At 45.5% G+C, this 25,669-nt stretch overlaps 4 protein-coding genes across 15 annotated transcripts; 2 read left to right on the top strand and 2 right to left on the bottom strand.

Moving 5' to 3' along the window:
* Positions 1-326: 326 nt before the first annotated feature.
* LOC6599450 (protein Cep78 homolog) lies at positions 327-10,012 on the bottom strand. 9 transcript variants are annotated; one of them, XM_026991382.1, is made up of 31 exons: positions 9,828-10,007; positions 9,725-9,764; positions 5,159-5,471; positions 4,909-5,099; positions 4,679-4,855; positions 4,441-4,615; positions 3,941-4,388; positions 3,817-3,882; positions 3,689-3,754; positions 3,561-3,626; positions 3,433-3,498; positions 3,305-3,370; positions 3,177-3,242; positions 3,049-3,114; positions 2,921-2,986; positions 2,793-2,858; positions 2,665-2,730; positions 2,537-2,602; positions 2,409-2,474; positions 2,281-2,346; positions 2,153-2,218; positions 2,025-2,090; positions 1,897-1,962; positions 1,769-1,834; positions 1,641-1,706; positions 1,513-1,578; positions 1,385-1,450; positions 1,257-1,322; positions 1,135-1,194; positions 809-1,070; positions 327-753 (listed from the first exon to the last, which is right to left on the bottom strand). In XM_026991382.1, the coding sequence occupies exons 3-31, from the start codon at positions 5,466-5,468 to the stop codon at positions 412-414; spliced, it is 3,351 nt and encodes a 1,116-aa protein (XP_026847183.1). In that variant the 5' UTR covers positions 5,469-5,471; positions 9,725-9,764; positions 9,828-10,007; the 3' UTR covers positions 327-411. The 9 variants fall into 9 exon arrangements, with proteins under 9 accessions (XP_026847183.1, XP_026847187.1, XP_026847188.1 ...); XM_026991386.1 differs by lacking the exon at positions 2,793-2,858 and having other exon boundaries at positions 9,828-10,008; XM_026991387.1 differs by lacking the exon at positions 2,025-2,090 and having other exon boundaries at positions 9,828-10,008.
* LOC6599449 (venom allergen 5) lies at positions 6,935-7,879 on the top strand. The gene is made up of 3 exons (XM_026991405.1): positions 6,935-7,093; positions 7,176-7,555; positions 7,627-7,879. The coding sequence occupies exons 1-3, from the start codon at positions 6,935-6,937 to the stop codon at positions 7,877-7,879; spliced, it is 792 nt and encodes a 263-aa protein (XP_026847206.1).
* Positions 8,001-25,617, top strand: LOC6599447. 4 transcript variants are annotated; one of them, XM_026991391.1, is made up of 10 exons: positions 8,001-8,306; positions 8,387-8,574; positions 8,636-8,788; positions 20,439-20,864; positions 22,150-22,698; positions 23,868-24,055; positions 24,120-24,333; positions 24,402-24,723; positions 24,787-24,911; positions 24,994-25,617. In XM_026991391.1, the coding sequence occupies exons 4-10, from the start codon at positions 20,675-20,677 to the stop codon at positions 25,125-25,127; spliced, it is 1,722 nt and encodes a 573-aa protein (XP_026847192.1). In that variant the 5' UTR covers positions 8,001-8,306; positions 8,387-8,574; positions 8,636-8,788; positions 20,439-20,674; the 3' UTR covers positions 25,128-25,617. The 4 variants fall into 4 exon arrangements, with proteins under 4 accessions (XP_026847192.1, XP_002024511.1, XP_026847194.1 ...); XM_002024475.2 differs by lacking the exons at positions 8,001-8,306; positions 8,387-8,574; positions 8,636-8,788 and adding an exon at positions 13,914-14,205; XM_026991392.1 differs by lacking the exons at positions 8,001-8,306; positions 8,387-8,574; positions 8,636-8,788 and adding an exon at positions 20,222-20,318.
* LOC6599448 lies at positions 10,386-12,937 on the bottom strand. Its single transcript, XM_026991406.1, has 8 exons — positions 12,584-12,937; positions 12,423-12,527; positions 12,221-12,364; positions 12,053-12,164; positions 11,856-11,989; positions 11,652-11,792; positions 11,434-11,595; positions 10,386-11,370 (listed from the first exon to the last, which is right to left on the bottom strand). Exons 1-8 carry the CDS (start codon positions 12,785-12,787, stop codon positions 10,636-10,638), a joined length of 1,737 nt encoding a protein of 578 aa, XP_026847207.1. The 5' UTR covers positions 12,788-12,937; the 3' UTR covers positions 10,386-10,635.
* Positions 25,618-25,669: the final 52 nt, after the last annotated feature.

Below are 25,669 nucleotides of genomic sequence, written 5' to 3' on the forward strand. Positions count from 1 at the left end.
AAGAAATATACGGAAATATACTGATAAAAAAAATTTACTTAACCCACTTGAGCCCCATCTATTTTAACAGGCGAGCATATGGAGTTAAGCCGCGGAAATTTAAACTGTTTCTTAAATTCCTCTTGTTACTCCATCCTATCCTTATAAAACCCCAACAAAGGCTCAAACGATAGCTGCCCCATTTTCCTGGCGTGTATTTTAACACCCACTGGTCGAAAATGGTCTAATCGTTCGCTGTCCATGATCGAATTTTGGTTTTTAAAAGTTTGCTACCTCCAAAAATATAATTGTATTCACTAAATGAATACATATTCTGCAGGATTGTCTACTTTTAGTACTCCCATTAATTTGGGTTTGCTTTATAAAATATGAAACAAAAAAAGGACAAACATTTCATGGAAAACAAACATGTTAATCGATACTGTCCGGCATCTTAGCACGGCGTCGCTGTTTTGCCTGCTTGGAACGCTTGCCGTCTCCACCACCATCGTTACGATCTTGTTCCTGTTTTTGACCGTCCTTGATCATGACAGTGGGACCAATGTTCTGCTCCAATTTCTCCACGGAGTTGCATTGTCCGTCACCACCTCCATCGTTACGAGCAACACGTTGCTTCTGGCCGGCCTTGACCATGGCTGTTTTCTTATCTGGGAGCTTGATTTTCTCCATGACTTGCTTATCGCCGTCCTCAATCATGGAATTGGGACTGTCGCCAATGTCCCGCTCGAAGTGCACCATCGACTTAAGCTTGAACTGGAACAATGAAGAATCAATGTGGCTGTCCAAGAGTGAAGAATGAATCACTTACCTGCAGGTCGTTGGCGAACTCGTGATCGGACTTCGACTCGCGATTCTTTTTGCCTTCATTCACGTTACTCTCAACGTATTTCATCTCGCTGCGCACCTTGCGAACGTCCAAATGGCTGAACTCCATTGGGTCCATTGCCTGGGAACGGCTATCGGTATCCTCTGATTCATCATACGGACGCAGCGTGGTCGCGTCGCTGCGTGGACTCAACTCCGGGGTGGTCACGGAGCTGTTCATCAGTGTCGGGCGATAAGTCGAAGAGCTGTGAAATACACCAGTAAAGGATACACCATACACAGAGGGCAACAGCACAACAAAAAACATACTCCGAGCGGTATTCTTCTTCCATCTCCAGATATTCGTTGGTCTGGCGATATGTCGATGACCTGCAAATCAGACCAATGAGAGATTTACTAAGCACAGAAAGGTACAGCAGACAGAAACATACTCTGACACGTCTTCTTCCATCTCCAGATATTCGTTGGTCTTGCGCGTCTGGCTATATGTTGGCGACCTGTGGATCAGACCAATGAGGGTTATACTATGCACAGAAAGGTACAGCAGGCAAACACATACTCCGGGACGTCTTCTTCCATCTCCAGATATTCGTTGGTCTTGCGCATCTGGCGATATTTCGTCGACCTGTGGATCAGACCAAGGAGGGTTATACTGTGCACAGAAAAGTACAGCAGACGGAAACATACTCTGGCACGTCTTCTTCCATCTCCAGATATTCGTTGGTCTTGCGCATCTGGCGATATTTCGACGACCTGTGGATCAGACCAAGGAGGGTTATACTGTGCACAGAAAAGTACAGCAGACGGAAACATACTCTGGCACGTCTTCTTCCATCTCAAGATATTCCTTTGTCTTGCGCATCTGGCGATATTTCGTCGACCTGTGGATCAGACCAAGGAGGGTTATACTGTGCACAGAAAGGTACAGCAGGCAAAAACATACTCCGGGACGACTTCCTTCATTTCCATATGTCCCTTGGTCTTGCGCATCTGGCGATATGTTGGCGACCTGTGGATCAGACGAATGAGGGTTATACAATTCACAGAAAAGTACAGCAGGCAAAAACATACTCCGGGACGTCTTCTTCCATCTCCAGATATTCGTTGGTCTTGCGCATCTGGCGATATTTCGTCGACCTGTGGATCAGACCAAGGAGGGTTATACTGTGCACAGAAAAGTACAGCAGACGGAAACATACTCTGGCACGTCTTCTTCCATCTCAAGATATTCCTTAGTCTTGCGCATCTGGCGATATTTCGACGACCTGTGGATCAGACCAAGGAGGGTTATACTGTGCACAGAAAGGTACAGCAGGCAAAAACATACTCCGGGACGACTTCCTTCATTTCCATATGTCCCTTGGTCTTGCGCATCTGGCGATATGTTGGCGACCTGTGGATCAGACGAATGAGGGTTATACAATTCACAGAAAAGTACAGCAGGCAAAAACATACTCCGGGACGTCTTCTTCCATCTCCAGATATTCGTTGGTCTTGCGCATCTGGCGATATTTCGTCGACCTGTGGATCAGACCAAGGAGGGTTATACTGTGCACAGAAAAGTACAGCAGACGGAAACATACTCTGGCACGTCTTCTTCCATCTCAAGATATTCCTTGGTCTTGCGCATCTGGCGATATTTCGTCGACCTGTGGATCAGACCAAGGAGGGTTATACTGTGCACAGAAAAGTACAGCAGACGGAAACATACTCTGGCACGTCTTCTTCCATCTCAAGATATTCCTTGGTCTTGCGCATCTGGCGATATTTCGTTGACCTGTGGATCAGACCAAGGAGGGTTATACTGTGCACAGAAAAGTACAGCAGACGGAAACATACTCTGGCACGTCTTCTTCCATCTCCAAACATTCGTTGGTCTTGCGCATCTGGCGATATTTCGTCGACCTGTGGATCAGACCAAGGAGGGTTATACTGTGCACAGAAAAGTACAGCAGACGGAAACATACTCTGGCACGTCTTCTTCCATCTCAAGATATTCCTTGGTCTTGCGCATCTGGCGATATTTCGTCGACCTGTGGATCAGACCAAGGAGGGTTATACTGTGCACAGAAAAGTACAGCAGACGGAAACATACTCTGGCACGTCTTCTTCCATCTCAAGATATTCCTTAGTCTTGCGCATCTGGCGATATTTCGACGACCTGTGGATCAGACCAAGGAGGGTTATACTGTGCACAGAAAGGTACAGCAGGCAAAAACATACTCCGGGACGACTTCCTTCATTTCCATATGTCCCTTGGTCTTGCGCATCTGGCGATATGTTGGCGACCTGTGGATCAGACGAATGAGGGTTATACAATTCACAGAAAAGTACAGCAGGCAAAAACATACTCCGGGACGTCTTCTTCCATCTCCAGATATTCGTTGGTCTTGCGCATCTGGCGATATTTCGTCGACCTGTGGATCAGACCAAGGAGGGTTATACTGTGCACAGAAAAGTACAGCAGACGGAAACATACTCTGGCACGTCTTCTTCCATCTCAAGATATTCCTTGGTCTTGCGCTTCTGGCGATATGTTGGCGACCTGTGGATCAGACGAATGAGGGTTATACAATTCACAGAAAAGTACAGCAGGCAAAAACATACTCCGGGACGTCTTCTTCCATCTCCAGATATTCGTTGGTCTTGCGCATCTGGCGATATTTCGTCGACCTGTGGATCAGACCAAGGAGGGTTATACTGTGCACAGAAAAGTACAGCAGACGGAAACATACTCTGGCACGTCTTCTTCCATCTCAAGATATTCCTTGGTCTTGCGCATCTGGCGATATTTCGTCGACCTGTGGATCAGACCAAGGAGGGTTATACTGTGCACAGAAAGGTACAGCAGGCAAAAACATACTCCGGGACGTCTTCTTCCACCTCCAGATATTCGTTGGTCTTGCGCATCTGGCGATATGTTGGCGACCTGTGGATCAGACCAATGAGGGTTTTACTATGCACAGAAAGGTACAGCAGGCAAAAACATACTCTTGGAAGTCTTCCTTCATTTCTATATATTCGTTGGTCTTGCGCATCTGGCGGGGTGTCGGCGATCTGTGAATTATACCAATGAATGATATACACAAAGAGACAAAGCAGACAAAAAACATACACTTTGACGTCCTTCTTCATTTGCATATGATCTTTGGGCGTATCGGGGCGTTGCGAGACGTTGTTAGCGGCCATCTGGCTGTTCTTGCACATTAGTTGCTTGCTGAGCTTTAAGTTCAGGCCCTCGGCCTTCTGGCGTAGAATGCGCTCGAAGGCCAGCTGCTCCCCAACGGTCTTGGCGAGCGAGAGCAGTTTGACTATAGTAGCCTTCTTGCCCAGGGGGAATTTTCCGTTTTCTGTGTCTTTGAGCCAGGTGGAATCGAACACCCCTTCCTGCTTCTGTTCGATTTCGGGCGGCAGCAGGCGTTCGTGAATGGTACGCTGCAATGCCTGGCTGATCCCCTCGTTGTTGCGTACATGGAACTCCGTGATGAAATTATTCAGATCCAGTAGGCTGAGTATATCATTGGCTCCAACATCTGTCAGGCCACAGCCCTGCATGTCGACGACTGCAGAGACAGAAAATCTTAGAGCGGCATTGCCAGTGCTTCTCCTACTTACCCTTTATCCAGGCATCCTCCTTCAGCACCTCGACGATGCTTGAGAGGCCTTTGTCCCCAATATTGGGATTGTTCGCGAGAAGAACCGTGCGCAAGCCCAACAGTGAGTTCATATCGGGAGTCTGGTAGCGCAACGATTTCTCCCACCCCTCCGTGAAACGTGAAATCTTTTGCACCTGTTTGGAAGGATATCAAGGATTCCCATTACCATGTAGCCGATGTACCTCCGATATGCATACCTTGATCATTTCGGCCACGTAAACGGCCCCTTTGCAGGTGATGTTGCACTCGGATAGATCGACTATTGTAATGCGGTTGAGGTACTTGGCTGTATTGCAAACCAGTTGGCACCCCTTGTCCCCGAGCGTGGACTTGCGGAAGCTCAATGTCTCCAGGCGGTCGTTGCCGGACAGCGACTAGAAGCAGAGAACCAATGATTGCTTGAATGGATGACTGGTCCTCGACTTACCTTGGCAATGCCCTCGATGTATTCTTCATAAAGGGGAAGACCCTCCAGCTTGACCACTGTGAGATTCTTGTTGCTCAAAACACAATTTGAGATGGCCTCGACGAGAGCACGGAAAATAAAGCGCGTAAATATCACGGGACGCTGTGTAAAGCGTCGGGCACGATTCTCCGTATCGATGGGATCAATTGTATCTGGATGGAAAAGCTTTCGCTTAGTTTCTGCGACCTGCAGTCCAACTCTGGCTACTCACTGTGCTGATAGGTGCGACGCATGCGCAACACTAAGGTCTTCAAAGTCAGGTCATGGTGAATGGCCTCGATGATTAGGAGCCAGTCGCTCACGGTCAGCTTGTCGGCGTATAAATCTAGAAGTGTGGTCTCATTTGACTTTTTGCGTATCTCAACCAGCGGTGTCAGGTTCTTATTGCGACATAGTTCCAGATAGCGCAAATGGAACGAGCGGCTCTTGCTTGATTTCTTTACGAGCTTCGGCACCGTCACCTTCTTTGCTAGCTCCCTGACCATACCATTCCGTATCCCTGACACACGGCCGAGAGACATGTTCTGTTGGTTTTAAGAGTTCGAGACTATTTTTAAAATATAATTCTAGCACGAGTACAAGTGGTGTAACGAACAATGGACTTAATATGCTAAGGCACCAATGTTTATCATATTTCATGTTTTTGTGCATGATGTTCTAAGCCTCCTAAGTCTTCACGCGTCAGAATCAAACGTCAAACGGTTTGTTTTTAACCCACCTAACCCAACATCAAAACGAGGGGGCACGTTGTGAGCTACTGCGGCGACCGCAACTCTACATTTATACCCGATATATACATAGTCAGTATGGCTACATTGAGCGACCCGGCTCGGCTATTGATGCTGATCAAGAATATATATACTTTATGGGGTCGGAAACCACAAACCTAATATACCCCAATACTCATTTTGAGTATCGGGTAAAAAAACCTCTATCTAAACCGGGGAACAGCTGGTTGTGTAAATTCCTTGTGTAGATACCATTCTTCGTATTTACATACAAGAAAAAACCGATACTCCGATATCTTATACCAGATTTCCGTTAAAATTTGGAAAATCATATTCCTCGATTTTGTATTACAAGCAGGCTACGACGCAGCAACAAACAGTAAAACAGGTTTACTGGATTAATTAAATGAATACATTTTCTACAAGGATTACACTATTAGCGATTACTACACATTTGCTACATACCAACTACATATTCAAGTAATTATCAACAGAGACACCTGGCGAGGAAATTTGTACTTTTGGTGCATGGTGTGTGGCCTAGAGAGGGGAATTTCACCAGGTGCACTAGCACAACAAGGTGAGTGTATTATTGCCCATTAAAATCAGATGTATTTGTTCACATTACCGATACAAATGGCGCAAAAGGTCTGTGACCAAGAGAGATCTGACGAACTTAATTAATTAATTAACGGACACTAACCATCCAGCATCATATGACAGACAACCCAAATGTTTATTGCTACATATGTTTGTCCTAACATGGCGGCCAACTATCGGACCGAGAGTACAAACGCGCCTCTGGTGGTGGTGTGCACCTGCGACCAGTGCTAACTAATTTTTTTTGGGCAGAGGGCGGCTGCTCTCTTCTTTCTTATGTTAATGCTGTGTAATGCTCTCATATTAATCATATTTTATTTAAAGTCGGTGTCTAATGTACTACTTCTTGTTAATATCTGCCGCCCTTCATCATCACTGTGATTATATACCAATTATAGACCCCCTTCAGCGTCCTTCAAGTGCGATTTGGGGCCACCCTGAAATATTTAAACCAACTGTGTTTTTAACGATGATTAGCCCTTCTGTTTCAGTGATCCATTTTCTTGTTTACGCTAAAGCCGAAAAGTTATATATAGAACACTCACCCACTTCTGTGGGAACGTAAACGGAATTTTTTGTTTGTAATTTTGAGCAGAGCTTGCCTATAAATACCGTCCGGCATATAGGGCTCCATTCATTTATGAATGCCCAGGCCCGCGATGAGACGGCGTCAATCGTGTGCCCGAGAGATTTCAAGGCTGTTGCCGGCCTTCCTGCTGGCCGTCCTGGGGTCCCTGTACCCTTTTGCGGCTGGCCAGAACTATTGTGACCCGGATCTATGCCCCAGCGGCAGACACGTGGCGTGCCAGAACAGCGGTGTAAGTTGTGTGCACATTATGACGGGCCCAGGTCCCATTATCGTCTAAATGTAATAACCCACCTGTGGCGGGATGGGTCCAGCGCTTTGCCAGCGGCTGCCGCGGCGAGTTCGTGCAGATAGATCCCTACATTCAGCTGATCCTGCAGCTGCACAACGAGCGCCGCAACCAGATCGCCGGCGGAGGAGTGAGCGGCTTCCCCAGCGCCGTTCAAATGGCCACCATGAGCTGGGACCCGGCCTTGGCCCAGTTGTCCGCCTACAATGTACTGCAGTGCCGCATGGCACACGACGAGTGCCGCAACACCAACACGTACCGCTACGCGGGCCAGAACCTCAGCATTCTCTTCACCCGCAGCGTAGATGTGGACGATTTCCTGCGCCAGCGCATTGCCTCCTGGTTCGATGAGAACCGATATGCAACCAGCGGCGACATGGAGAACTATCAAATGCGTGGCGGCCCGTGCGTATCCTTGTATCCCTGTATCCCTGTAATTTTCATGTATTCTATTTGTATCCCATTTCCGGTTACAGCGCCATCGGGCACTTCACAACGATGGTGAACGAGCGGAACAACCGCGTGGGATGTGCCGTTGCCCGATTCACGGACGCCAACAATGTGCAGGCCACGCTGCTGGCTTGCGATTATGCCGTTACAAATGTGCTCAACAACCCCGTCTACCGCGCTGGTGCCCCAGCCTCCGAGTGCACATCGGGTCGGAATCCCACCTATCCCAATCTCTGTGCCGTCAACGAGAACTACAACTACAACCAGTGGTCGGGCTGATGCCACCACCAGATGGAGGCACGTGACAAATTGTACACCAATACCTATTACAAGCTTCAAAGTTACAGAAACCATTTGTTTTGGGCCGCAGCTTCAAAAGGGAAAAGCTTTAAGTGAAGTACCGCTAGCTACAAAGAGAGAGAGGGAGACAGAGAGTGTGTCTGCAGCCCAGAGAGCAGGTCCAACTGGGGCGCTAGGTTACATCTAGGGAGAGCGTTTACCAAAGCTTCCCTATAGAATAGCTTTGAAAACACATCTTGTCCACATATTGTGCTCTGTATAGAAGAAAGCTTTCACTGGACATGGCAAGCGCTTTATTTCTGAAGAGCCGACGCAAAAAGAAAGCTCACTTCAGTCCTGAAGAAAGAACGAAGGAAGCACAAACAGTAGCGCTACAAGGACTCCACCCTGGACTACACTACGAGAGGTGACATTTATTCGGACACATGCCAAGTTTCGACAAGATTTGATAGACATTTTTAAGCCAATTTCTGTCCTACGTTGCAGGACGAACTCCGTGAAGATTGTCTCACAAAATATCTAAGCTGTGCGATAAATATTTAAGAAAGATCGGCATGTCACATACCGTGAGATTGAGGCATTAGTATGACGTGCATCTTGGATCCACATTGGATCCCACACAATTTAAAAATTGCCCAAGAGGAGGCTCGCTGGAGGTCCACTGGTTTGGTATGGTATGGTAAAAAAATACGATATTGGGGCTTCAAAAGCTGTATTTAATATCTTTTTACACAGGTTCCAAATCATGGATGTATGAATATGAAAACAGACGGAAAAGGAGGATATGGGTGGCCCCACAAGCCTTGTTGCATGGAGAATATTTGCAAAAACAAGGATATCATTTTCAACAACCAAAGTTCTTTAAGAACGGACTTTTCCTGCCCTTGGGTAAGATTTTGAGACAGAACTTCAGAAAGCTGTTATATTATTTTTTGAAACATACAACCAACGCCAGTTCCATTTAAATCCCCAATTCAAATCAACTTAATTTAATTGTTTGACAGCACCCTGATTTCAAAATAGTTACTCTTAGATTTAAATATTTAAGCTATTATATTTCCGCTGAGAGGATCTAAATATTCAATATATAAAAATCGCGGGCCAAGGTGTTTGTGGTTCAATACTTCGCTCATCCAAATTGATGATTAGTTGGACTAAACATTGGTTCTATTTAGTTCAAACTCGCGGGCCCTAAAACTTTTTGCAATTGATTGTTTCGTCGATGGAGAACAATATCTCCAACTTGAAACTGATTACCGACTCTTCGCCTACTTTGCCTGAGATTAACAAAAAAAACAATTGTTTTTGCAATAACCGATGGGTTTTCCCGAAATTCGTAAGACCCTTCACCTGGCAAATACGAGCCACCTCAACAAATCCGCCCAGAAGTTCTCAATTGATGTAGTCCCGTATGTACGAGTTTATAGAAGATATGGCCATTTTTCTCTCAGACTAAGGATGTTAGGAGATAGCTGTTTACATAAAAAAAAAAATATTTGTAAATGTCAGAATGCAATTCTTTTATGAAATTTCCACAAAAATGCCTTCAGAAAGTTTCAGAGGGGTTTGGTAAAGCGTGGATTCGGATAAAAATGAGAGCTTTTCTAGGACCGTTTAGTTTTAGAACGAGCGCGTCCAAGCATTCGATAAAACGATATTCAATGCATTTGGTTATAGGGGATGTTACTCGAATAATACCCACCCGACTGAATTTCCCCTCAATCTGGGGGGCTTTATTGCTGGAACGGGACATTATTCCGTTATAAAAAAAGTCTATGGCGTGCGATAAATGTACATTACCGTAAATCGGGGTATTTCACTTACCGTCTAGTTGTAATATCCTTGATACGTATTTGGTTCTTTACTATAAAGAAAAGAAAAAAACGGTATACATACGCGCTGCCATAAATGGGAAGTAAACACTTACCTGAAAAAACAATCGAACTGTAGATCGTAATTAATTGATTAACGAGAGCGATGATATGAATATTTGCTTCATATAATTCGTTTACACCTTCTAGCGCGTTTCTATTCCTATTCCGTTTAATTGCCTTACACTATTCCCGTAATGATATATTGTGAGTTCGAGTGGCGGTAACGATTTTATAAGACACAGATCGAAAACGATCGTTCGGCGGTGTATAAATGTTCGTAACACGAGAATGTTTTTTGTCCGGTATTATTGCTTAAAAGCAAGTATTCAGTAATAAATATATTTGCTACTAAGCTAGAAATATATTTCAAAGCCTCCTTCTACCTTTACAAAGAATGTTTTGAAATACAAATTTGGGAGATGTCCTAGAGTGCCTTGGACACCATATAGCACCATCTTTTGTCCGAGAATCCAAGAAGGCTATCATCCTCCAGCCAAAATTCACAAAATGGGAGCATCAAACGAGCCACCAAACGAAAAACCCAAAGCCCAAAGTATGCTTTCCTATTTAAGCCATTTGCTGGGATTTTTCGAGAAAAAAAATATCCCACACGTAGCCTGGACTTGGAATCTTTGAAGTACAAATCAAAGCACCTCTGACCAGTCACATTTTGGATAGCAGTATCACCCTTTTCATCCCCATCGTATCCCAAATAAAAATAAGAGACTTCTTTTTTGGCTCTGCCTTTGATACCCATGCGATACGAGTACAGCATATTTATAACGATTGATTTGAAAAAGTAGGTAATACGTGTAATACGTGTTTGGGGATATATCGTATGTAGAAATGAGAGAAAAGAATTCAGGAGTACTCCGTTGATTCGACGATGCGACCAACGATGGGGACATCCTCGGGCTTTGTATCGCAGTAGTTGGCCTTTTCGGTCAATACTTTCTGGACATAGTTGTGGCGGAACATTTGCCATTTGCGCGTCTTGAGGAAATCGTGGAAGAGCTCCTCTCTGGTGGGTAGATTCGATTGGATGTAGAGCAGCTGTCGCTGCCAGATGTTGCCCGGATTCTGGGCGGGCTCGAACAGCCAGAAGCGCGGTATAATCAGGCACTGGACGGTGGTGCGGGCCATTATGTTGCGATGGTGCATCTTCTCCCCCAGACCAAAGATGGCCCCGAACGTCAGCGATCCCACATCTATGAAATGGGTCTCATATTTTTCCCGTTTCTCGGGACTCGGGACTGGCGCTACTTCCGAATGCTTCGACTCCATGGAAGCGGTGAATATCTCCAGGCCCTCGGACTCGGACTCGGACTCGCTCTCCTCCACAACGGGGGGGCTTGGCGTACGATAGCTCTCATCGGATGACGAGTACTCGCTGTAGGCCGCTGGCGACTGCAGTTCCTGGCTCTCCCCAGCGTCCTCATCCATCACATAGTTCTCGTAGTCGTCGACGGGTCCCTTGTACACTGTGTATCGTGTTTTCCGAAAAACTTTCCGCTCTGGCTCTGGCGAAATAGGCACTGGCCTCCTCGCCATCAAGCCGCATGCCTCCTCTATTTCCTTCAGCCCCATTTTACGCATCTAAAGGAGGCAGAGGTGTAACTTTTCAAAGGTTTCCTTTGATTGTTAGATCCCCACACTTACAGCCTTCTTTTTATCCTTCTTTTCCTGCTCCGACGTGGATGTGGACAATAGATACTCAGTGAAATCAAAGTTCTTGGTGTGTTCCATATCCAAATTGCCAGAAGAAGCATTCCTCCGCACACTGTCCAGCTCGAATCTTTTCTCATTGCCCAAGAAGGACACCTAAATTGTAAATTGTATCGAAATGTCCAATCTGAAGAGATCTATAGTGCACATACCCTCATGTGGAGGCACTGCAGCACCACACACTCGCCGCTGAGGACAAAATAGACAACGCTGAGGGAGCCCAGATCCTCCTCGTAGATGGTGTCCAGCGGATCGAACTGCTGGATGGTCGCAAACTTGCAGGCACTCACAATCTGGGGGCGGAATAGAATGGCTATTATCGCTTGGGAAGGGCATTCCCGGTGGAAGACACCTGCCTGATCTGGAGTGAAGAACTTGAAGTAATCCAGGGCGCGTATTCCTTCTTTTTTCTCCTCCCAAAGTTTTTTCATATACGGCTGCACGAGGGTTGTGTAGTCGCTGTCGTAGAGGGCCAGTAGCTCGCAGTTCGCTGGAAAAAACAAAAAATAAGCCATCGTTATTCCTTCCTGAGGATGCCAGTGCTTTCACTCACTTGTGGCCGTGTATGTGTTCGTCCTGGGCGCATCCTCCATCACGTCGATGTCTCCAATGCAGTCACCTGGACCAAAAATAGCCTCCGATATTGATTCGTATTGCTTGGTAACCTATTGGATGGATGGCAAAAGGATTACCACTATAAGTTCTTCCCCGGTGACTGTACCTTGTTGAAGAACATCTTCGACACCTCCACTTCGCCGGTTATGATGAAATATATGGTTATGGGGAAATCGCCCTCCTTCATGACATGCCGTCCGGGAGTGAGCGCTATAAACTTCAGATACGGCACCAAACGTGCACGTAGTTTCTGCAAAAAACACACAAAAATAAAAGACGATGGTCGGAGGAGGTCCTGCACCACTCACCGGATTGAATCTGGAAAAGCAGGCAAGATTTGCCACAATTGTGCAGAGTTTTTTCCTCTCCTCGACGGTGCGCGTCGAGTGTGGCATGCGCAGCAGGGATTTCTCCTGAGAATCGAACCAAATCATAGGGACACAAGGACACTTTTGGGCAGGACACTCACCGCCATGGTCATCATGCCGATCTTGCGCTTCTGTCGCACCAGCATCGCCACATTCTTCTTGACATTCAGCGACAGGCCGGTCTCCTCGGTGGCATCGCTGAGCCACTGCATATTAAGGATGACACTGCGGACGAGCTGCTTGAATCGGGCCTTGGCCGCCTTCCGGACCGAGACATCGGGATTATCGCGCTGACGCTTCGACATTTCTTATTTGATATTTTTATAGGTTAAACAGTGTGTTTGGCGTTGTTTAATCGTTCAATAAGTGAGGTCCAGCCAATTGTCCTTGGCTAGATCGTAAGTATTTGGTCTCTGATCTGTTTGGATCTGTTCGTTTTTTTTTGGTGATGTTATATTGGCTTTGTATTCGTTTCTTCTACTTGTATGTGTAACAGATTTCAGACTCTGATAGATTTAAGAAAGAATATATGATTTACCTGAGATATTCCTGCATTTTTCAAGAATGGCATGGACGGTATGCGATTGTGCACAGGTCACGTCGTCCCCTGTGGAGAGGACCATCCAAGCTCTCTCGGCGCCCAAAGAGACAAGGGCTAGAAAGAGATAGCACACGTTTAACGTTATGACAAACGGATGGTCCTCGAAAGAGAGCAGATGTGGTGACGACGTCAGCTTATTCCTCGATTGTAACAAAGAGAGTAGAGAGCCAAGCCTCAGCGATCGACGCCTGACATTCGGTGCCGATTCTCTCCTCATTCAAGCTAAAACAGAGACTGTTTTTAATGAGATCCAATATTAAATTATGCAATAAATGCCACAACTGGTCTCAAATCAACGGCAGTGCTGTTTCCCACTCTGAAAGCTCTGGCAAAAGACTCAACGGGGAACAGGGAACAAAATAATTTCCCTGCTTCTGCACAAAGCTCAGCGGGGCTTTGGGACGCACGCTGTGGGGAAGTGTGGTGAGCAGCGCCCATGGAGTGAGTGCTCCATTGAGTGAGTCGTTTTGGGGGGTCGAGTGTGCAGAGCGGCATGCTTCCACTCACAGCGATTGGAGCTTGTTCATTTGGATGCTTGGCGACGACTCTGTAATTTTGCGAACGGTATAACTGTTTTCAAGGATAGGCGATGCCCACGTGCTGGCTGGGGAGCACGCAAGAATCAAAAACGCACAGCCATCGCACGGCGACGACTTCGTCAAGAGTCGCCAATCGTCAATCGTCAATCGTATCGTCCTTTCGTCCCGTCGCGGTTCGTTCTCGTGGTCGCTGTCACCCTTTAAGGCAGTTTCGGAATCAGAGCCATGGCGGAACCCCCCCACCCTCCCCCCGTTCGAGGTTCGCTGACGATGTGATTCTCTCTCACTGGGAAATTCTTGCCTAAAATGCACAAATCAACTAAATGAATCAACAAATGCCGACACCGACACCGATGATGCCCAAAGCCTGAGAACTAAACAGAGCCTGCACTGTGTTTTTTTTTTGGTGTGTTTTTTGTGTAATGACAAGCCAAGTGCCAGTGCTGTGAGCCTGGAGCAAGGATAAACCAAAGTACGCGCTTTTCTAATCGCTTTAGCCCTTGGGCCCCCAGCCATCCTGTGCCCGGAATGGAATATATTCGAACGAGTGTCTAAGTACTTGTAAAAGTCGCCTTCGCAAGGGGTAAGTGGAGACAGCGGGTGGAGCGGATGTCGTACTCGTAATATTCGTCATACATTTAAGACCTTCCCCTTTGTACATGTGTGGCCCCCCTCCCCCTGGGACCAAGGAAGACCTAATCCCAGGGCGTGATTCGATTCGAAGTTGGAGTGTTTTTTTTTTCCCCCCCATGAAATGATTAATTTGTTTGCCATTTCTTTGGCTTTGGAAAAAGGGAAAATCCATCCGATACAAGCACTTTCTGGTCCTATGTATATCCTGTCCCCAAATGATTTGCACAAATGTTTTGGGATTAGGGAAAACTTTTTCCATTTTGCATTTTCCATTTTGCATTTCCTGCTTAGCATAAAGCAGCCATTGAAAAAGTTTATTTGCCAAATAATCTAATTTGACCACACAACGAACACCGAAAGTGTCACAGACACCTGAGGATATTTGTGCAGGTTTTGGCACCTAATAAATTCAACATTTGCTACGAGCATGTGGCACGGTGTGCCCTGTGTGGCATGAACAGGAACGAACAGATGCATATGGAATGGACCCTCAAGAGTCTGCTAGCCAAAGAACAGATCTATTGAACTTCAATAAATGCTTAATTGTTTGCTGAATAAATTTCATTGCTTGTGGGCCATAAATTATGAATTAGAGTTCCTACAAAAAGTTCTTCCATGCCACAAAAAATGGGTCAAGGAAAATGGTATATTTTCCGATTAAACAACGCCCCAAAAATGCAAAAAAACTCCAAAGACAAGACAGATTTCTCATTCAAAAATGAGTATTAATTTGCAAAAAATCTGTTGTTCCTGTGGGTCTGTTGAAACATCTGTATCTGAAACATTTCTGTACAATTTTATCACGCTGCTTCCCCCCGCCGGACGATGGAGCCCTGAACGGCATCCACAATTCAAGAGAGACCACAGGTGTGCAAAATAATTGGAAATATCTATCACAAGGCAAAAGGAAAAAAAACGTTAACAAAAGGATGATTATTTGCATTTTAATTTTAATTAATATACATTTGCACGTGTGCAAAGAAGAGGATTCGATGCCTGGTATCGAATACCAAAAAAAAAAAGAGGAGAAAAAAAAAATAAACCAATTCCCTCTTTTTGGAGTTAATGGATGTATCTCCATGAAGCCTCAATATAAGTGGAAACGAATCTCCGGCTATAGATAGATAATGCAGTTTTTTGCCCCCATCCTTTGAAACATGAAATATCCATCAATGGGGAAAAACGACCAGAGGGGCTTTGAACCCTTTCTTTTGGCGTGGTTTGGGGCCTGGGCACAACATACTGTAATTGAATCAATCCCTGGAGGACACGCCACAGCCCATCCATGGGCAGCCTGGTTAAAAGTTCTTCAAGAGATGATACGCATGAGTACGAGACGTTCTGTTTTCTGGAGCGTTATTACACCCGAGGCCACATCTTTCTTTATGGAAAGCACACTTGGGCATCTCCGGCGGGCAGCCCAGGAATTTATTAAAAACGTTTCACACTTGCGTGCCCCAAAAACTTTGGGGGGGGGGGGGGGGGGGGGGGGGGCATCCTTTAAGAATTACTCAATTTTCCTGCTTTTTGAGGGGAATGTGGCGGCAATTGACAATTCCTGTTGTGCTAAACTTATCCATTAAACTTTTAATATACATAGCCTTGTGCCAATACTGTGTGGGCTGTGGGTGTACGTGCCAGCCCCCCATCCCCCATCCAGCATTCAGCATTCGGGGAAACGTCGCAGATATTCAAATCTGACAAATTAACATATTGCCGGGGAGAACGTTCAGAAATACTTGCGAATACGAATACGAATACGAATGAGAGTGTACGAATGCGAATGCGAATGCGAATACTCGTAAGTGAGTAAGTCAACAGAAAATGCTCGGTAATTGCGAAATGTCAGAGCCGGCTAACGCCCAGGGCCCCGCGGGTCGCACAGGCCCCAGAAGAACTTTCTAATCTGAATATAAGGCGCATGAAGTGGAGTACCAAAAAAAAAAATGGAACAGGAATTTTGGGTGTAATGAACACAGCGGGATAGCAAAATATGTACAAGAGTTAATGCTCGGAAAACAAAACATAACCCAAAGCACGTTTCGCACTTAGGCAGGACGCCACAGAAGGTGCCAGCCTCTCTCCATCTCTCTCCTTCTCGGGATGGTATGCGATGTCCTATGGTATATGGTATATGGTATATGTATATGGTGGGTTAGGGTGGGACCATCATCATCTCCCGCTGGTTTAGTCGGGGACTAAAGCGTTAAGAGCTAGTTAGCAGGGCCAGGTGAGAGGAAGGCAAATGACGACTAGGACAGCCGACTCCAGGGCCTGACGTGGGGCAAACAAAACAACACAAAAACAGTTAAAGAAACTGGCACTGGCACAACAAATACAGAGGCACCAAGACGTGACAGACATTCCAGTTTCCGTTACTCTTACATCCAGCTACAGCTACACTGGGAGAGAGAGAGAGAGAGAGAGAGAGAACCCAGAGGAATAACGTCTTAAATCAGGCAGAGGCTTGGGTACCTTTAAGTCTCTAAAAGAACAAACAAATAAATCTTTCCCAAAACGCAAATCGCAAAAGTGCGTGCTCTGGTTTCGGCGAAATTTGCGAATACCGTAGACTGGTTTGTGTCTGACTTCAAAACCCGAAAAGTTCCCCACCAATTGAGGTGAAATTCAGTCACTGGATGGTTATAGGTTAAAGCAATTTACCTACATTTTTGTAAAATTATATAATCTAGAATTTTTGCTTATTTTATCTCCTTGAAAAGACTTATTTGACAGGCAGATTTAACGGAAATGATTACTAAATTCACATTTTTCTTTGAGAACAAAGGCCTTCCATCGCATCTCATCTGAAGATCTCTTTGTAAGACCCAAAACTTGTGCGTGTTTCCCCCAGTGTATGGAACTTCTGTTGCCAGTTTTTGAAAGGGATTGTGGTTGATGGAAGGGAAGGGAAGGGAAGGGAAGGCAAGGGAGGGGCAAATTTTTGCTCAACAAAACGCCATAGACATAATTCAAGTTTTATTGCCATTGTGAAGGAATCTCGGCCTCTGTTTTTTGATGGCAAACGCTTGACTGGTGGGGGGGCTTTAGGCGCTTACCCCGTGGATTTCGACAGTTTACCCTTTGGCACTCCACGGCGATGGAGTCAGAGACAGTGAAAGGACAGGAGAGAGCATTTAATTATTTTAAATGAAATGAACAAAGACAGGATATCAGCAAGGCAAACCGACTAAAAACAAAGGCAAACACTCTCTAGAACAGACTGTGAAAAGACCAACTAAAAAGGACCAGCCGGAGATGAGCCCCAGCTCGAATGCCGGCAAAAGGAGACTAATATAATATTTATTACGGTGATTATGTCAGGGCGGCAACGCCCTCCGGCCCGGGGCCCAGCAGCCAGCAGCCAGCAGCCAGGAGCCAGGAGCCAGCACCCAGAAGCACGGATCCATGGCGAAGGCAAATGATGAGTTTTTGTGTTGTGGCATCAACCGCAAAGCACATAAACTATGATGACGATGACGATGCCGATGCCGAATTTAAGATTGTCAGCCGCAAGTTAAACCGCAGACTGCCTTAATTCACATTAATACAGGACAAATTCCCACTAGTAGACACCGTCCAGAGCCTGGCACTCGCAAAGGGGCTTATTTCTAAAACATTTCTGCACATTACTTGGAAAACAAATGCATTTGATAATCTGCCCTGAACGTCGTTTCATATTCTGTTGGGAACACTCGGAATTATTAACGAGTGTCTGCATCCTACAGTCTCGATTGCAATTCAATTCGGGGGAATGCAATCCATCCATCTATCAATTTTTAAACGGAGCCTCCATGTAAGTCATGCAAAATGATGACAGAACAGCGGACAGACCCGTGTCCAAATGGGGGGATAAATTCACAAAAATTTCGTTGCTTTTTCCGTAAGAGATTGGCCACCCATTGGAGCGTTTACTGTACCCTAAAACCCTGACGTATGTCAAGCCTGGGGCGCCCAAGTAGCAAATCGAAGGCGCATCCAACTGTTATTTGTTTGAATTTTTTTTTTTTTTTTTATACCCGATACTCAAAATGAGTATTGGGGTATATTAGATTTGTGGTAAAAGTGGATGTGTGTAACGTCCAGAAGGAATCGTTTCCGACCCTATAAAGTATATATATTCTTGATCAGCATCAATAGCCGAGTCGATTGAGCCCTGTCTGTCTGTCCGTCTGTCCGTCCGTCCGTCTGTCCGTCTGTCCGTCTGTCCGTCTGTCCGTCCCCTTCAGCGCCTAATGCTCAAAGACTATAAGAGCTAGAGCAACGATGTTTTGGATCCAGACTTCTGTGATATGTCACTGCTCCAAAAATATTTCAAAACTTTGCCCCGCCCACTTCCGCCCCCACAAAGGGCGAAAATCTGTGGCATCCACAATTTCGACGATACGAGAAAACTAAAAACGCAGAATCGTAGAAGATGACTATATCTTCTAGAGTGCAAAATCTGAACCAGATCGTATAATTATTACAGCCAGAATCACGAAAACAATTTCACTCTTTCTCGCTCTGTCTCACTCTAACACACAGGTTTCATGGTCGGTTTTGCCAATTGCAAAATATGAGTTCAAGGATCTCAGAACCTATAAAAGCCAGAGCAACCAAATTTGGTATCCACACTCCTGTGATATCGGACCTTGACCGTTTCCTGTCCAAATTTCGCCACACCCCCTTCCGCCCCCGCAAAGGACGAAAATCTGAGGCAACCACAAATCTCAGAGACTATTAAGGCTAGAGTAACCAAATTTGGTGCACACACTCCTTTAAGATGTCACTATAAAACGTATATCTCAGAATTTCGCCCCCCCCCCATCCGCCCCCACAAAGGACGAAAATCTGTTGCATCCACAATATTGCAGATTTGAGAAAACTAAAAACGCAGAATCATAGATAATGACCATATCTATTAGATTGCTGAATCTGGATCAGATCAGATCATTTTTATAGCCAAAAGGAACAAATCAATTTGCAGTGGCTACGCAGCGCCCGACGTCACGCTCAGACTGATTTTCTGTCTCTCTCGCACGCACTCTTTGTCGTGTCGTTAAATATTAGCGGCGTCTGCCGGAGGAGAGCCATACTGACTTAGTATCGGGTATAACCGTAGAGTTGCGGTGTCCGCAGCAACTCACAACGTTCCCCCTCGTTTTTTTTTGAATAAATAAAATATATCTCATCACTTAGCTTAATTGCTGGAAACAAAGTAGTTTTCTGTGACAAGGTCAGTTAGATGATAAATGTTTGCCTTGTATGAATAATTATTTGCCGGAAAGACTTAAAAATTGCATTGTCAACGACTGTGGGACGTCTATGAAGGACGATGATGAGGTATGACGTCCGGTCAGCATCGAGTTGACCGCAAATAAAGCGACCGTGAAGGAGCCCTGATGGATGGCACACAGGTGGAGGCGTACAGTAGTCGAGGAGTACACCAGTGAAGGAGTGTGGGAGAAGGAGAAGGACTTAAGGCTTAGCGGGAGAAAGACAGAGGAAGCGCAAAGGAGATGGCAAACAGAATTGGGGCAGTCCTCTAAAAGTGAAAAAAAAACACTGACGAAAAGTCGCACACACACACACACACACACACACACACAGGAACACAGAAACACAGAAACAGAGAAAATAGTTAAAGAATGTCATCACCTGACCTAGTTATCATCAACGTGGCTCCTCCTGGGTATACATATAAAGGATATAATACCCCACCAAAGACTGCAGCTATGTGTACACCATATGTGCAAGGCAATCAGTATGGGAATGGAATGAAATTAATAAATAAAACTTACATTAGACGGAATGAGTGATTGCCTTCAGAAAAGTCCAAGGAGTAGAAAGCTGTAACAAAGGACTCTTAGTTTAAAGGCAAAACCAACAGTTTTTTATTGCATTATTTTCTATAAATTGTTTATCGAAAAAGGGTCAAATATTTCCATATTCAGGTAATTTAAATGAGCCGCAAGCGTAAGTCCTTTAATGTGGATGTTGAGAGGTCCTTGGTGGCTTGGCGAAGACATTTCACGCTACATAAATCAAAGCTCGAAACTATCCGGAGTCGAGGCCCAAAGGGTAAGACTCACTTAACGTAATCTATTTTGTGGCATTTTATAAATGAGCAAAGTTAAGCGAGCGGCTACAAATCTGTATATTTATTCATGTAATTTGTGTGTGTGTGTTGGCTCCTTGCAGTAATTTGAATGATACCAGGTCCCTCGAAAGGGGAGCATCCTTGGGGGAGCATCTGCAACATCAACAACATCAACAACATCAAGTGCTGGATAAACTTTTCGCTTTCGCCAGCCAACAACCGAGAACGGAGAACGGAGAACGGAGAACGCCTAGCAGCTGCGTTTTTGTTAGAATAAAATGAAGGTTTCTGATTTCTATCAAGCACATTCTGCAAGTCACGTCAGCCCGTGCAAAGGATGAGGCGTCCAAGAGTACTATATAGGGCATCATCATCAGCATCAAACGCGGCCCAGACCCAGACCCAGTCCCGGACCAGGACCCAGTCGTCGCATCCCCATATTCGTCTCCAGACGACGACGGGCCTAAGTCTCATCCGGCTGCTCGCCGTTGTCTCGGTAATTGGATCGCAGTTTCATTCTGCTCTGGGTAAGTGCTCGAGAAATTGTTTTAAATATTATTATTACAGCGAAAAGCGCAAATAATCCACTGAGAAGATGGCTTTTATTTACTTAGCCAATGCCAAGCAGAAAGCCTCGCCTCCATTTCAAATTAAAGTCTCATAAAACACAGCCACTCCCTCAATGGAACAGTAACCGAGTATCGTATCATTGTAGCCATAGTCCTGGGGCCTATTCAAAATCTCTATCCCAGTGCACCAATCTCTACCACCAACTGCATCCATCCTCCATTAGTAGCTTAGATATGCGACCGCCTATCGTATCGTATAGCCACAGGCAGGCGCTCCACAGATAACGTGATTAATGGGCCTGTCCGCACCGCCCGTCCCGTCCAAATTTGGCAAAGTGGTGCCGAATTAAAGCCCATATCTTATTCAAGAGCTTAGCCTATTTGTAAATTAAATATTAACAATCGATGTAATTAAATTTCGCGCACTTCGATTACATATGCAGGATACAGGGCGCTCTAGTACCCTCGATTCCCTACACTCGGCAGGCGATGATTATTTTAGCAAATTCTCTGGGCATACATATGTAAATGTATACTGGGTATTTGGTGGGGCCATCAGCCAGGTGTCCCGCGTTCTTGACTTGGGCCCCCATTGTGTATTAATTCACATTTTTCTTTTTTACCTGTTTTATTTTTCATCATTTGTATGCCTTGGCTTTGTTAAATGCGTTTCGAAATAATGTTTAATAATTAATCAACTCATCGAAATGTAATTAAGTGTGGCATGTGGTAGTGGCGGTGGCGGTGGCGGTGGCGGTGGCGGTGGCGGTGGCGGTGGCCGTGGCATGATATGTCCACAAGGCTCTTTTCAGTGCCTGGTCAAAAATTCTTTAAAATGGACATGCCAAAAATATTTTGATATTCGCGTAAGAGTACGATTTCATGACATTGAAAATTCAGTGCGGTACCTACGGCTGCTGGCGCGAAAAACCAGCTGTTTCATAAACAGTTGTTTTTCCAGCTCGGAGCAGATCAAAAGATGCAAAAGTTTTTGTGCTATTCGCCAACAGATTTTCATTTCCAATATATGTATGTACATACATATGTGTGATTTTAAAGAGAGTACGAATGCGATTTAGCGACAATTTTAGGAACAAATACTGCGTGTATGTACCCACCCAGTGGTCATGTGGAACCCTTTGCTAAATCAGTATTTCCAATCAGTGAAATTTCGCAGGCTTCGCTGACACTAAGTAGTGTATTGACCAGGCTTTCCCATCTCATCCCCAAACCACACCCACAGGCACTGGCACTGGCACAGCGAGCGTCGAGCCGGCGGCCTCCACCACAGCGAGCACACAGAACAGCAGCAGCGTCGGCAGCAGCGGCAGCCGTCGAGCCGAGAATAATAATTTATTTTTTGATGACCATAATACAACTAAGGCAATATCATCAGCCGCTGTTGGCCCGTCATCAGCAACCAGCACAACCCTTTACGTACCCCAGCCCCGGCCCCAGTCGCAGTCGCAGTCGCAGGGGCAGGCCCAAATGCCATCGAAAACAGCGGACACGCCGCACCCAGCAGCACACTTTGCCGTACCCACAGGACTGAAGCAGGCAGCGTACGCCGTGAAAACACCAGACAGCAGCAATGAGATTAGCCATAGCGCACCAATCAAAAATTTAATTACCAGCCTTGAGCGCCCTGGGACAACAGACGTGCTGCCACCGACAACAGTGGCTGTGGCAGAGGCAGAGGCAACACTGGCAGTAGCAACAACAAAAAGCGCCAGGAGCACCGTTAAGCAACCCATCGACTCCACACGATCCCGGAACCATTGGACAGTGGGAGGTATGTGTGTGTGTGAAGACGTGGCATAGCCCAGATCCGTACACTTACCTTTCACTCTTTTTATACCCGATACTCAAAATGAGTATTGGGGTATATTAGATTTGTGGTAAAAGTGGATGTGTGTAACGTCCAGAAGGAATCGTTTCCGACCCCATAAAGTATATATATTCTTGATCAGCATCAATAGCCGAGTCGATTGAGCCATGTCTGTCTGTCCGTCCGTCCGTCTGTCCGTCCCCTTCATGCTCAAAGACTATAAGAGCTAGAGCAACGATGTTTTGGATCCAGACTTCTGTGATATGTCACTGCTACAAAAATATTTCAAAACTTTGCCCCGCCCACTTCCGCCCGCACAAAGGGCGAAAATCTGTGGCATCCACAATTTCGACGATACGAGAAAACCAACAACGCAGAATCGTAGAGAATGACCATATCTTTTAGACTGCAGAATCTGAACTGGATCGTATTATTATTATAGCCAGTATCAAGAAAACAATTTCATTTTTTCTCGCCCTGTCTCTCTCTAACACACAGGTAGCATAGGCGGATTTGCTTAGAGTAAAACATTAGCGCCTAGATCTCAGAGACTATAAAAGCTAGAGCAACCAAATTTGGTATCCACACTCCTAATATATCGGACCGAGACGAGTTTGTTTCAAAATTTCGCCACACCCCCTTCCGCCCCCGCAAAGGATGCAAATCTGGGGATATTCACAAATCTCAGAGACTATTAAAGCTAGAGTAACCAAATTTGGTATCCGCACTTCTGTTACATCTCACTATAAAACCTTTATCTCAAAATTTCGCCCCACCCCCTTCCGCCCACACAAAGGACGAAAATCTGTTGCATCCACAATATTGCAGATTTGAGAAAACTAAAAACGCAGAATCATAGATAACAACCATATCTATCAGATTGCTGAATCTGGATCAGATCAGATAATTTTTATAGCCAAAGGAAACAAATCAATTTGCAGTGGCTACGCAGCGCGTGACGTCACGCTCAGACTGATTTTCTGTCTCTCTCGCACGCACTCTTTGTCGTGTCGTTTAATATTAGCGGCGTCTGCCGGAGGAGAGCCATACTGACTTAGTATCGGGTATAACTGTAGAGTTGCGGTGTCCGCAGCAACTCACAACGTTCCCCCTCGTTTTTTGTTTGTTTGTAGGCTCCGCTGGCCATGAGACGGAGAGGCCACGCACCTTTCGCAGCAAGCACCATCATGAGCACCACTGGGGGCCCTTTTTCGAGGAACCAATCAGCTCGGTGGCCGCCGGGGAGAGCCTCGTCTCCGCCGTGCACCTGTTCACCGAGGCGGTGCTCAACTGTCGCGTAGGCATGCTCAAGGACAAGACGGTAAGTCGACACTCCACAGGCAGCCGGAAAGAATCCCCCAGTTTATGGCGTGTACTACTTCCAGGTTATGTGGGTCAGACGCACCACCGAAAAGGTGTCGCTGCTAACGGTGGGCAATGTCACGTACAGCGGAGATCCGCGGATTCGCGTCAAGTTCCAGTACCCGAACAACTGGCGATTGCTGATAAATCCCACACAGCGGGAAGATGCCGGTATCTACATGTGTCAGGTATCCACCCATCCGCCGCGGGTGTTTACCACCAACCTAACCGTTTTGGGTAAGAGCATGACATATGGCTATATGTCTTCTTTCGTGAAACGGAATGAATGTGTTGTGTGTTTGCAGAGCCCCCTTTAAGGATAATTGATGAGCATGAACGGGATGTGGGCGACCGATACTACAAGTCGGGGAGTACCGTGGATCTGCAATGCCAAATATCGCGCAACTTTTTCCAAAAGGAACGATACAACATACTCAAGTCGAGCGATCATCCAGCCACACCCAAAGTACTCTCGAACGAGACGGCCGATGAACTAAATCTGATCGGTGACACAAACCAAACTCAACTGAAACTAACCAGCCAGGAGCTGGAGAAATACTTTACAAAGTTTATTACATGGGCCAAGGACGAAGAACCACTCCAACCACTGACCAATAAACGCTCAAGGTGCGTCGAACCATGCGTTATCCCAACATTGTATCCTATCCATGCATATTTCCGTATTTTCAGCGTATCTGAAAAATGGCTAACTAGTCGCATCTCCATTGAAGATGCAAAGATCTCTGATAGTGGAAACTATTCCTGTTCCCTTGGCAGACTATTTACTGTAATTGTCCAGGTACAAGTTCTTACAGGTAAGCACTCTCTATCCCAGTCTCTTTTGGTACAGTCACGAATGAAGTATGTATATATACCATATGTGTTGTATCTTTTTAGGGGAATTACCCGCTGCTGTCCAACACAACTTGGCGCCCAGATCCGAAGGCTTTTGGTGTCTCCTTCTAATGCCATTTGCTTTCCACTTCGTACTTCGTAGACGACATCTTGACACTAGTATGACGAGTGCTTAAGATAACGAGAATCAGACATTGATTGGATTTCCACACACCGTTTACCTAGTAAATAATGTATGTAATACTTTCGGATAACTTTCGTGTGTGTAAAACAGTAACAGTAACTGGCTACTTGTCCAAACCCATATTCATATAAACAATAGGATTTTATATATCAATTTACATGGCATTACACTTATGTCAGGATCTCTCTTTCGGCCTTCGCGTTCTTCTCCTTTACAAAACAAGATTAGGAAGAACTTGATGTGAAGTCTGTATATCAGTTTCCCCTCCCAACACCCAACACCCCTTGCCACACCTTATCATATATTGTACTTCGAATGTGTTAGCTTTATTTAAAGTAAAACCAAAAAATGAAGAAAGTACAGCCTTTAGGTATGCAATTTTGTACAAATTCAGTGAGCTTAAGAAGGATTTATTTTGTTTTGTTCTTGTGATGTTTTCTCTTAGTTATGAATCATACAACAAATTTAACGATGTGATTTCGTTCAGTAATTATGTAAATACATATTGTAAAATTGGTAAGGTTAAATGCATGA

Source organism: Drosophila persimilis, unplaced genomic scaffold (assembly GCF_003286085.1).
Source record: "Drosophila persimilis strain 14011-0111.01,24,50 unplaced genomic scaffold, DperRS2 tig00000663-arrow-arrow-pilon, whole genome shotgun sequence".
Lineage (NCBI taxonomy): Eukaryota > Metazoa > Arthropoda > Insecta > Diptera > Drosophilidae > Drosophila > Drosophila persimilis.

What these genes read in the sequence shown, in the direction of transcription:
- LOC6599449 (XM_026991405.1), top strand. Translation starts at nt 6,935, where the DNA reads ATGAGACGGCGTCAATCGTGTGCCCGAGAGATTTCAAGGCTGTTGCCG. An exon ending in TGGCGTGCCAGAACAGCGGT is followed by an intron (nt 7,094 to 7,175) that starts GTAAGTTGTGTG and finishes GGATGGGTCCAG; the next exon opens with CGCTTTGCCAGCGGCTGCCG. An exon ending in TATCAAATGCGTGGCGGCCC is followed by an intron (nt 7,556 to 7,626) that starts GTGCGTATCCTT and finishes TTCCGGTTACAG; the next exon opens with CGCCATCGGGCACTTCACAA.
- LOC6599448 (XM_026991406.1), bottom strand. Translation starts at nt 12,787, where the DNA reads ATGTCGAAGCGTCAGCGCGATAATCCCGATGTCTCGGTCCGGAAGGCG. An exon ending in GAACACATACACGGCCACAA is followed by an intron (nt 11,990 to 12,052) that starts GTGAGTGAAAGC and finishes TGTTTTTTCCAG; the next exon opens with CGAACTGCGAGCTACTGGCC. An exon ending in AGAAGGATAAAAAGAAGGCT is followed by an intron (nt 11,371 to 11,433) that starts GTAAGTGTGGGG and finishes TGCCTCCTTTAG; the next exon opens with ATGCGTAAAATGGGGCTGAA.
- LOC6599450 (XM_026991382.1), bottom strand. Translation starts at nt 5,468, where the DNA reads ATGTCTCTCGGCCGTGTGTCAGGGATACGGAATGGTATGGTCAGGGAG. An exon ending in ATGGAAGAAGACGTGCCAGA is followed by an intron (nt 3,243 to 3,304) that starts GTATGTTTCCGT and finishes TCTGATCCACAG; the next exon opens with GTCGACGAAATATCGCCAGA. An exon ending in ATGGAAGAAGACGTCCCGGA is followed by an intron (nt 1,323 to 1,384) that starts GTATGTGTTTGC and finishes TCTGATCCACAG; the next exon opens with GTCGCCAACATATAGCCAGA.
- LOC6599447 (XM_026991391.1), top strand. Translation starts at nt 20,675, where the DNA reads ATGAGGCGTCCAAGAGTACTATATAGGGCATCATCATCAGCATCAAAC. An exon ending in CACCAACCTAACCGTTTTGG is followed by an intron (nt 24,334 to 24,401) that starts GTAAGAGCATGA and finishes GTGTGTTTGCAG; the next exon opens with AGCCCCCTTTAAGGATAATT. An exon ending in CTGACCAATAAACGCTCAAG is followed by an intron (nt 24,724 to 24,786) that starts GTGCGTCGAACC and finishes CCGTATTTTCAG; the next exon opens with CGTATCTGAAAAATGGCTAA.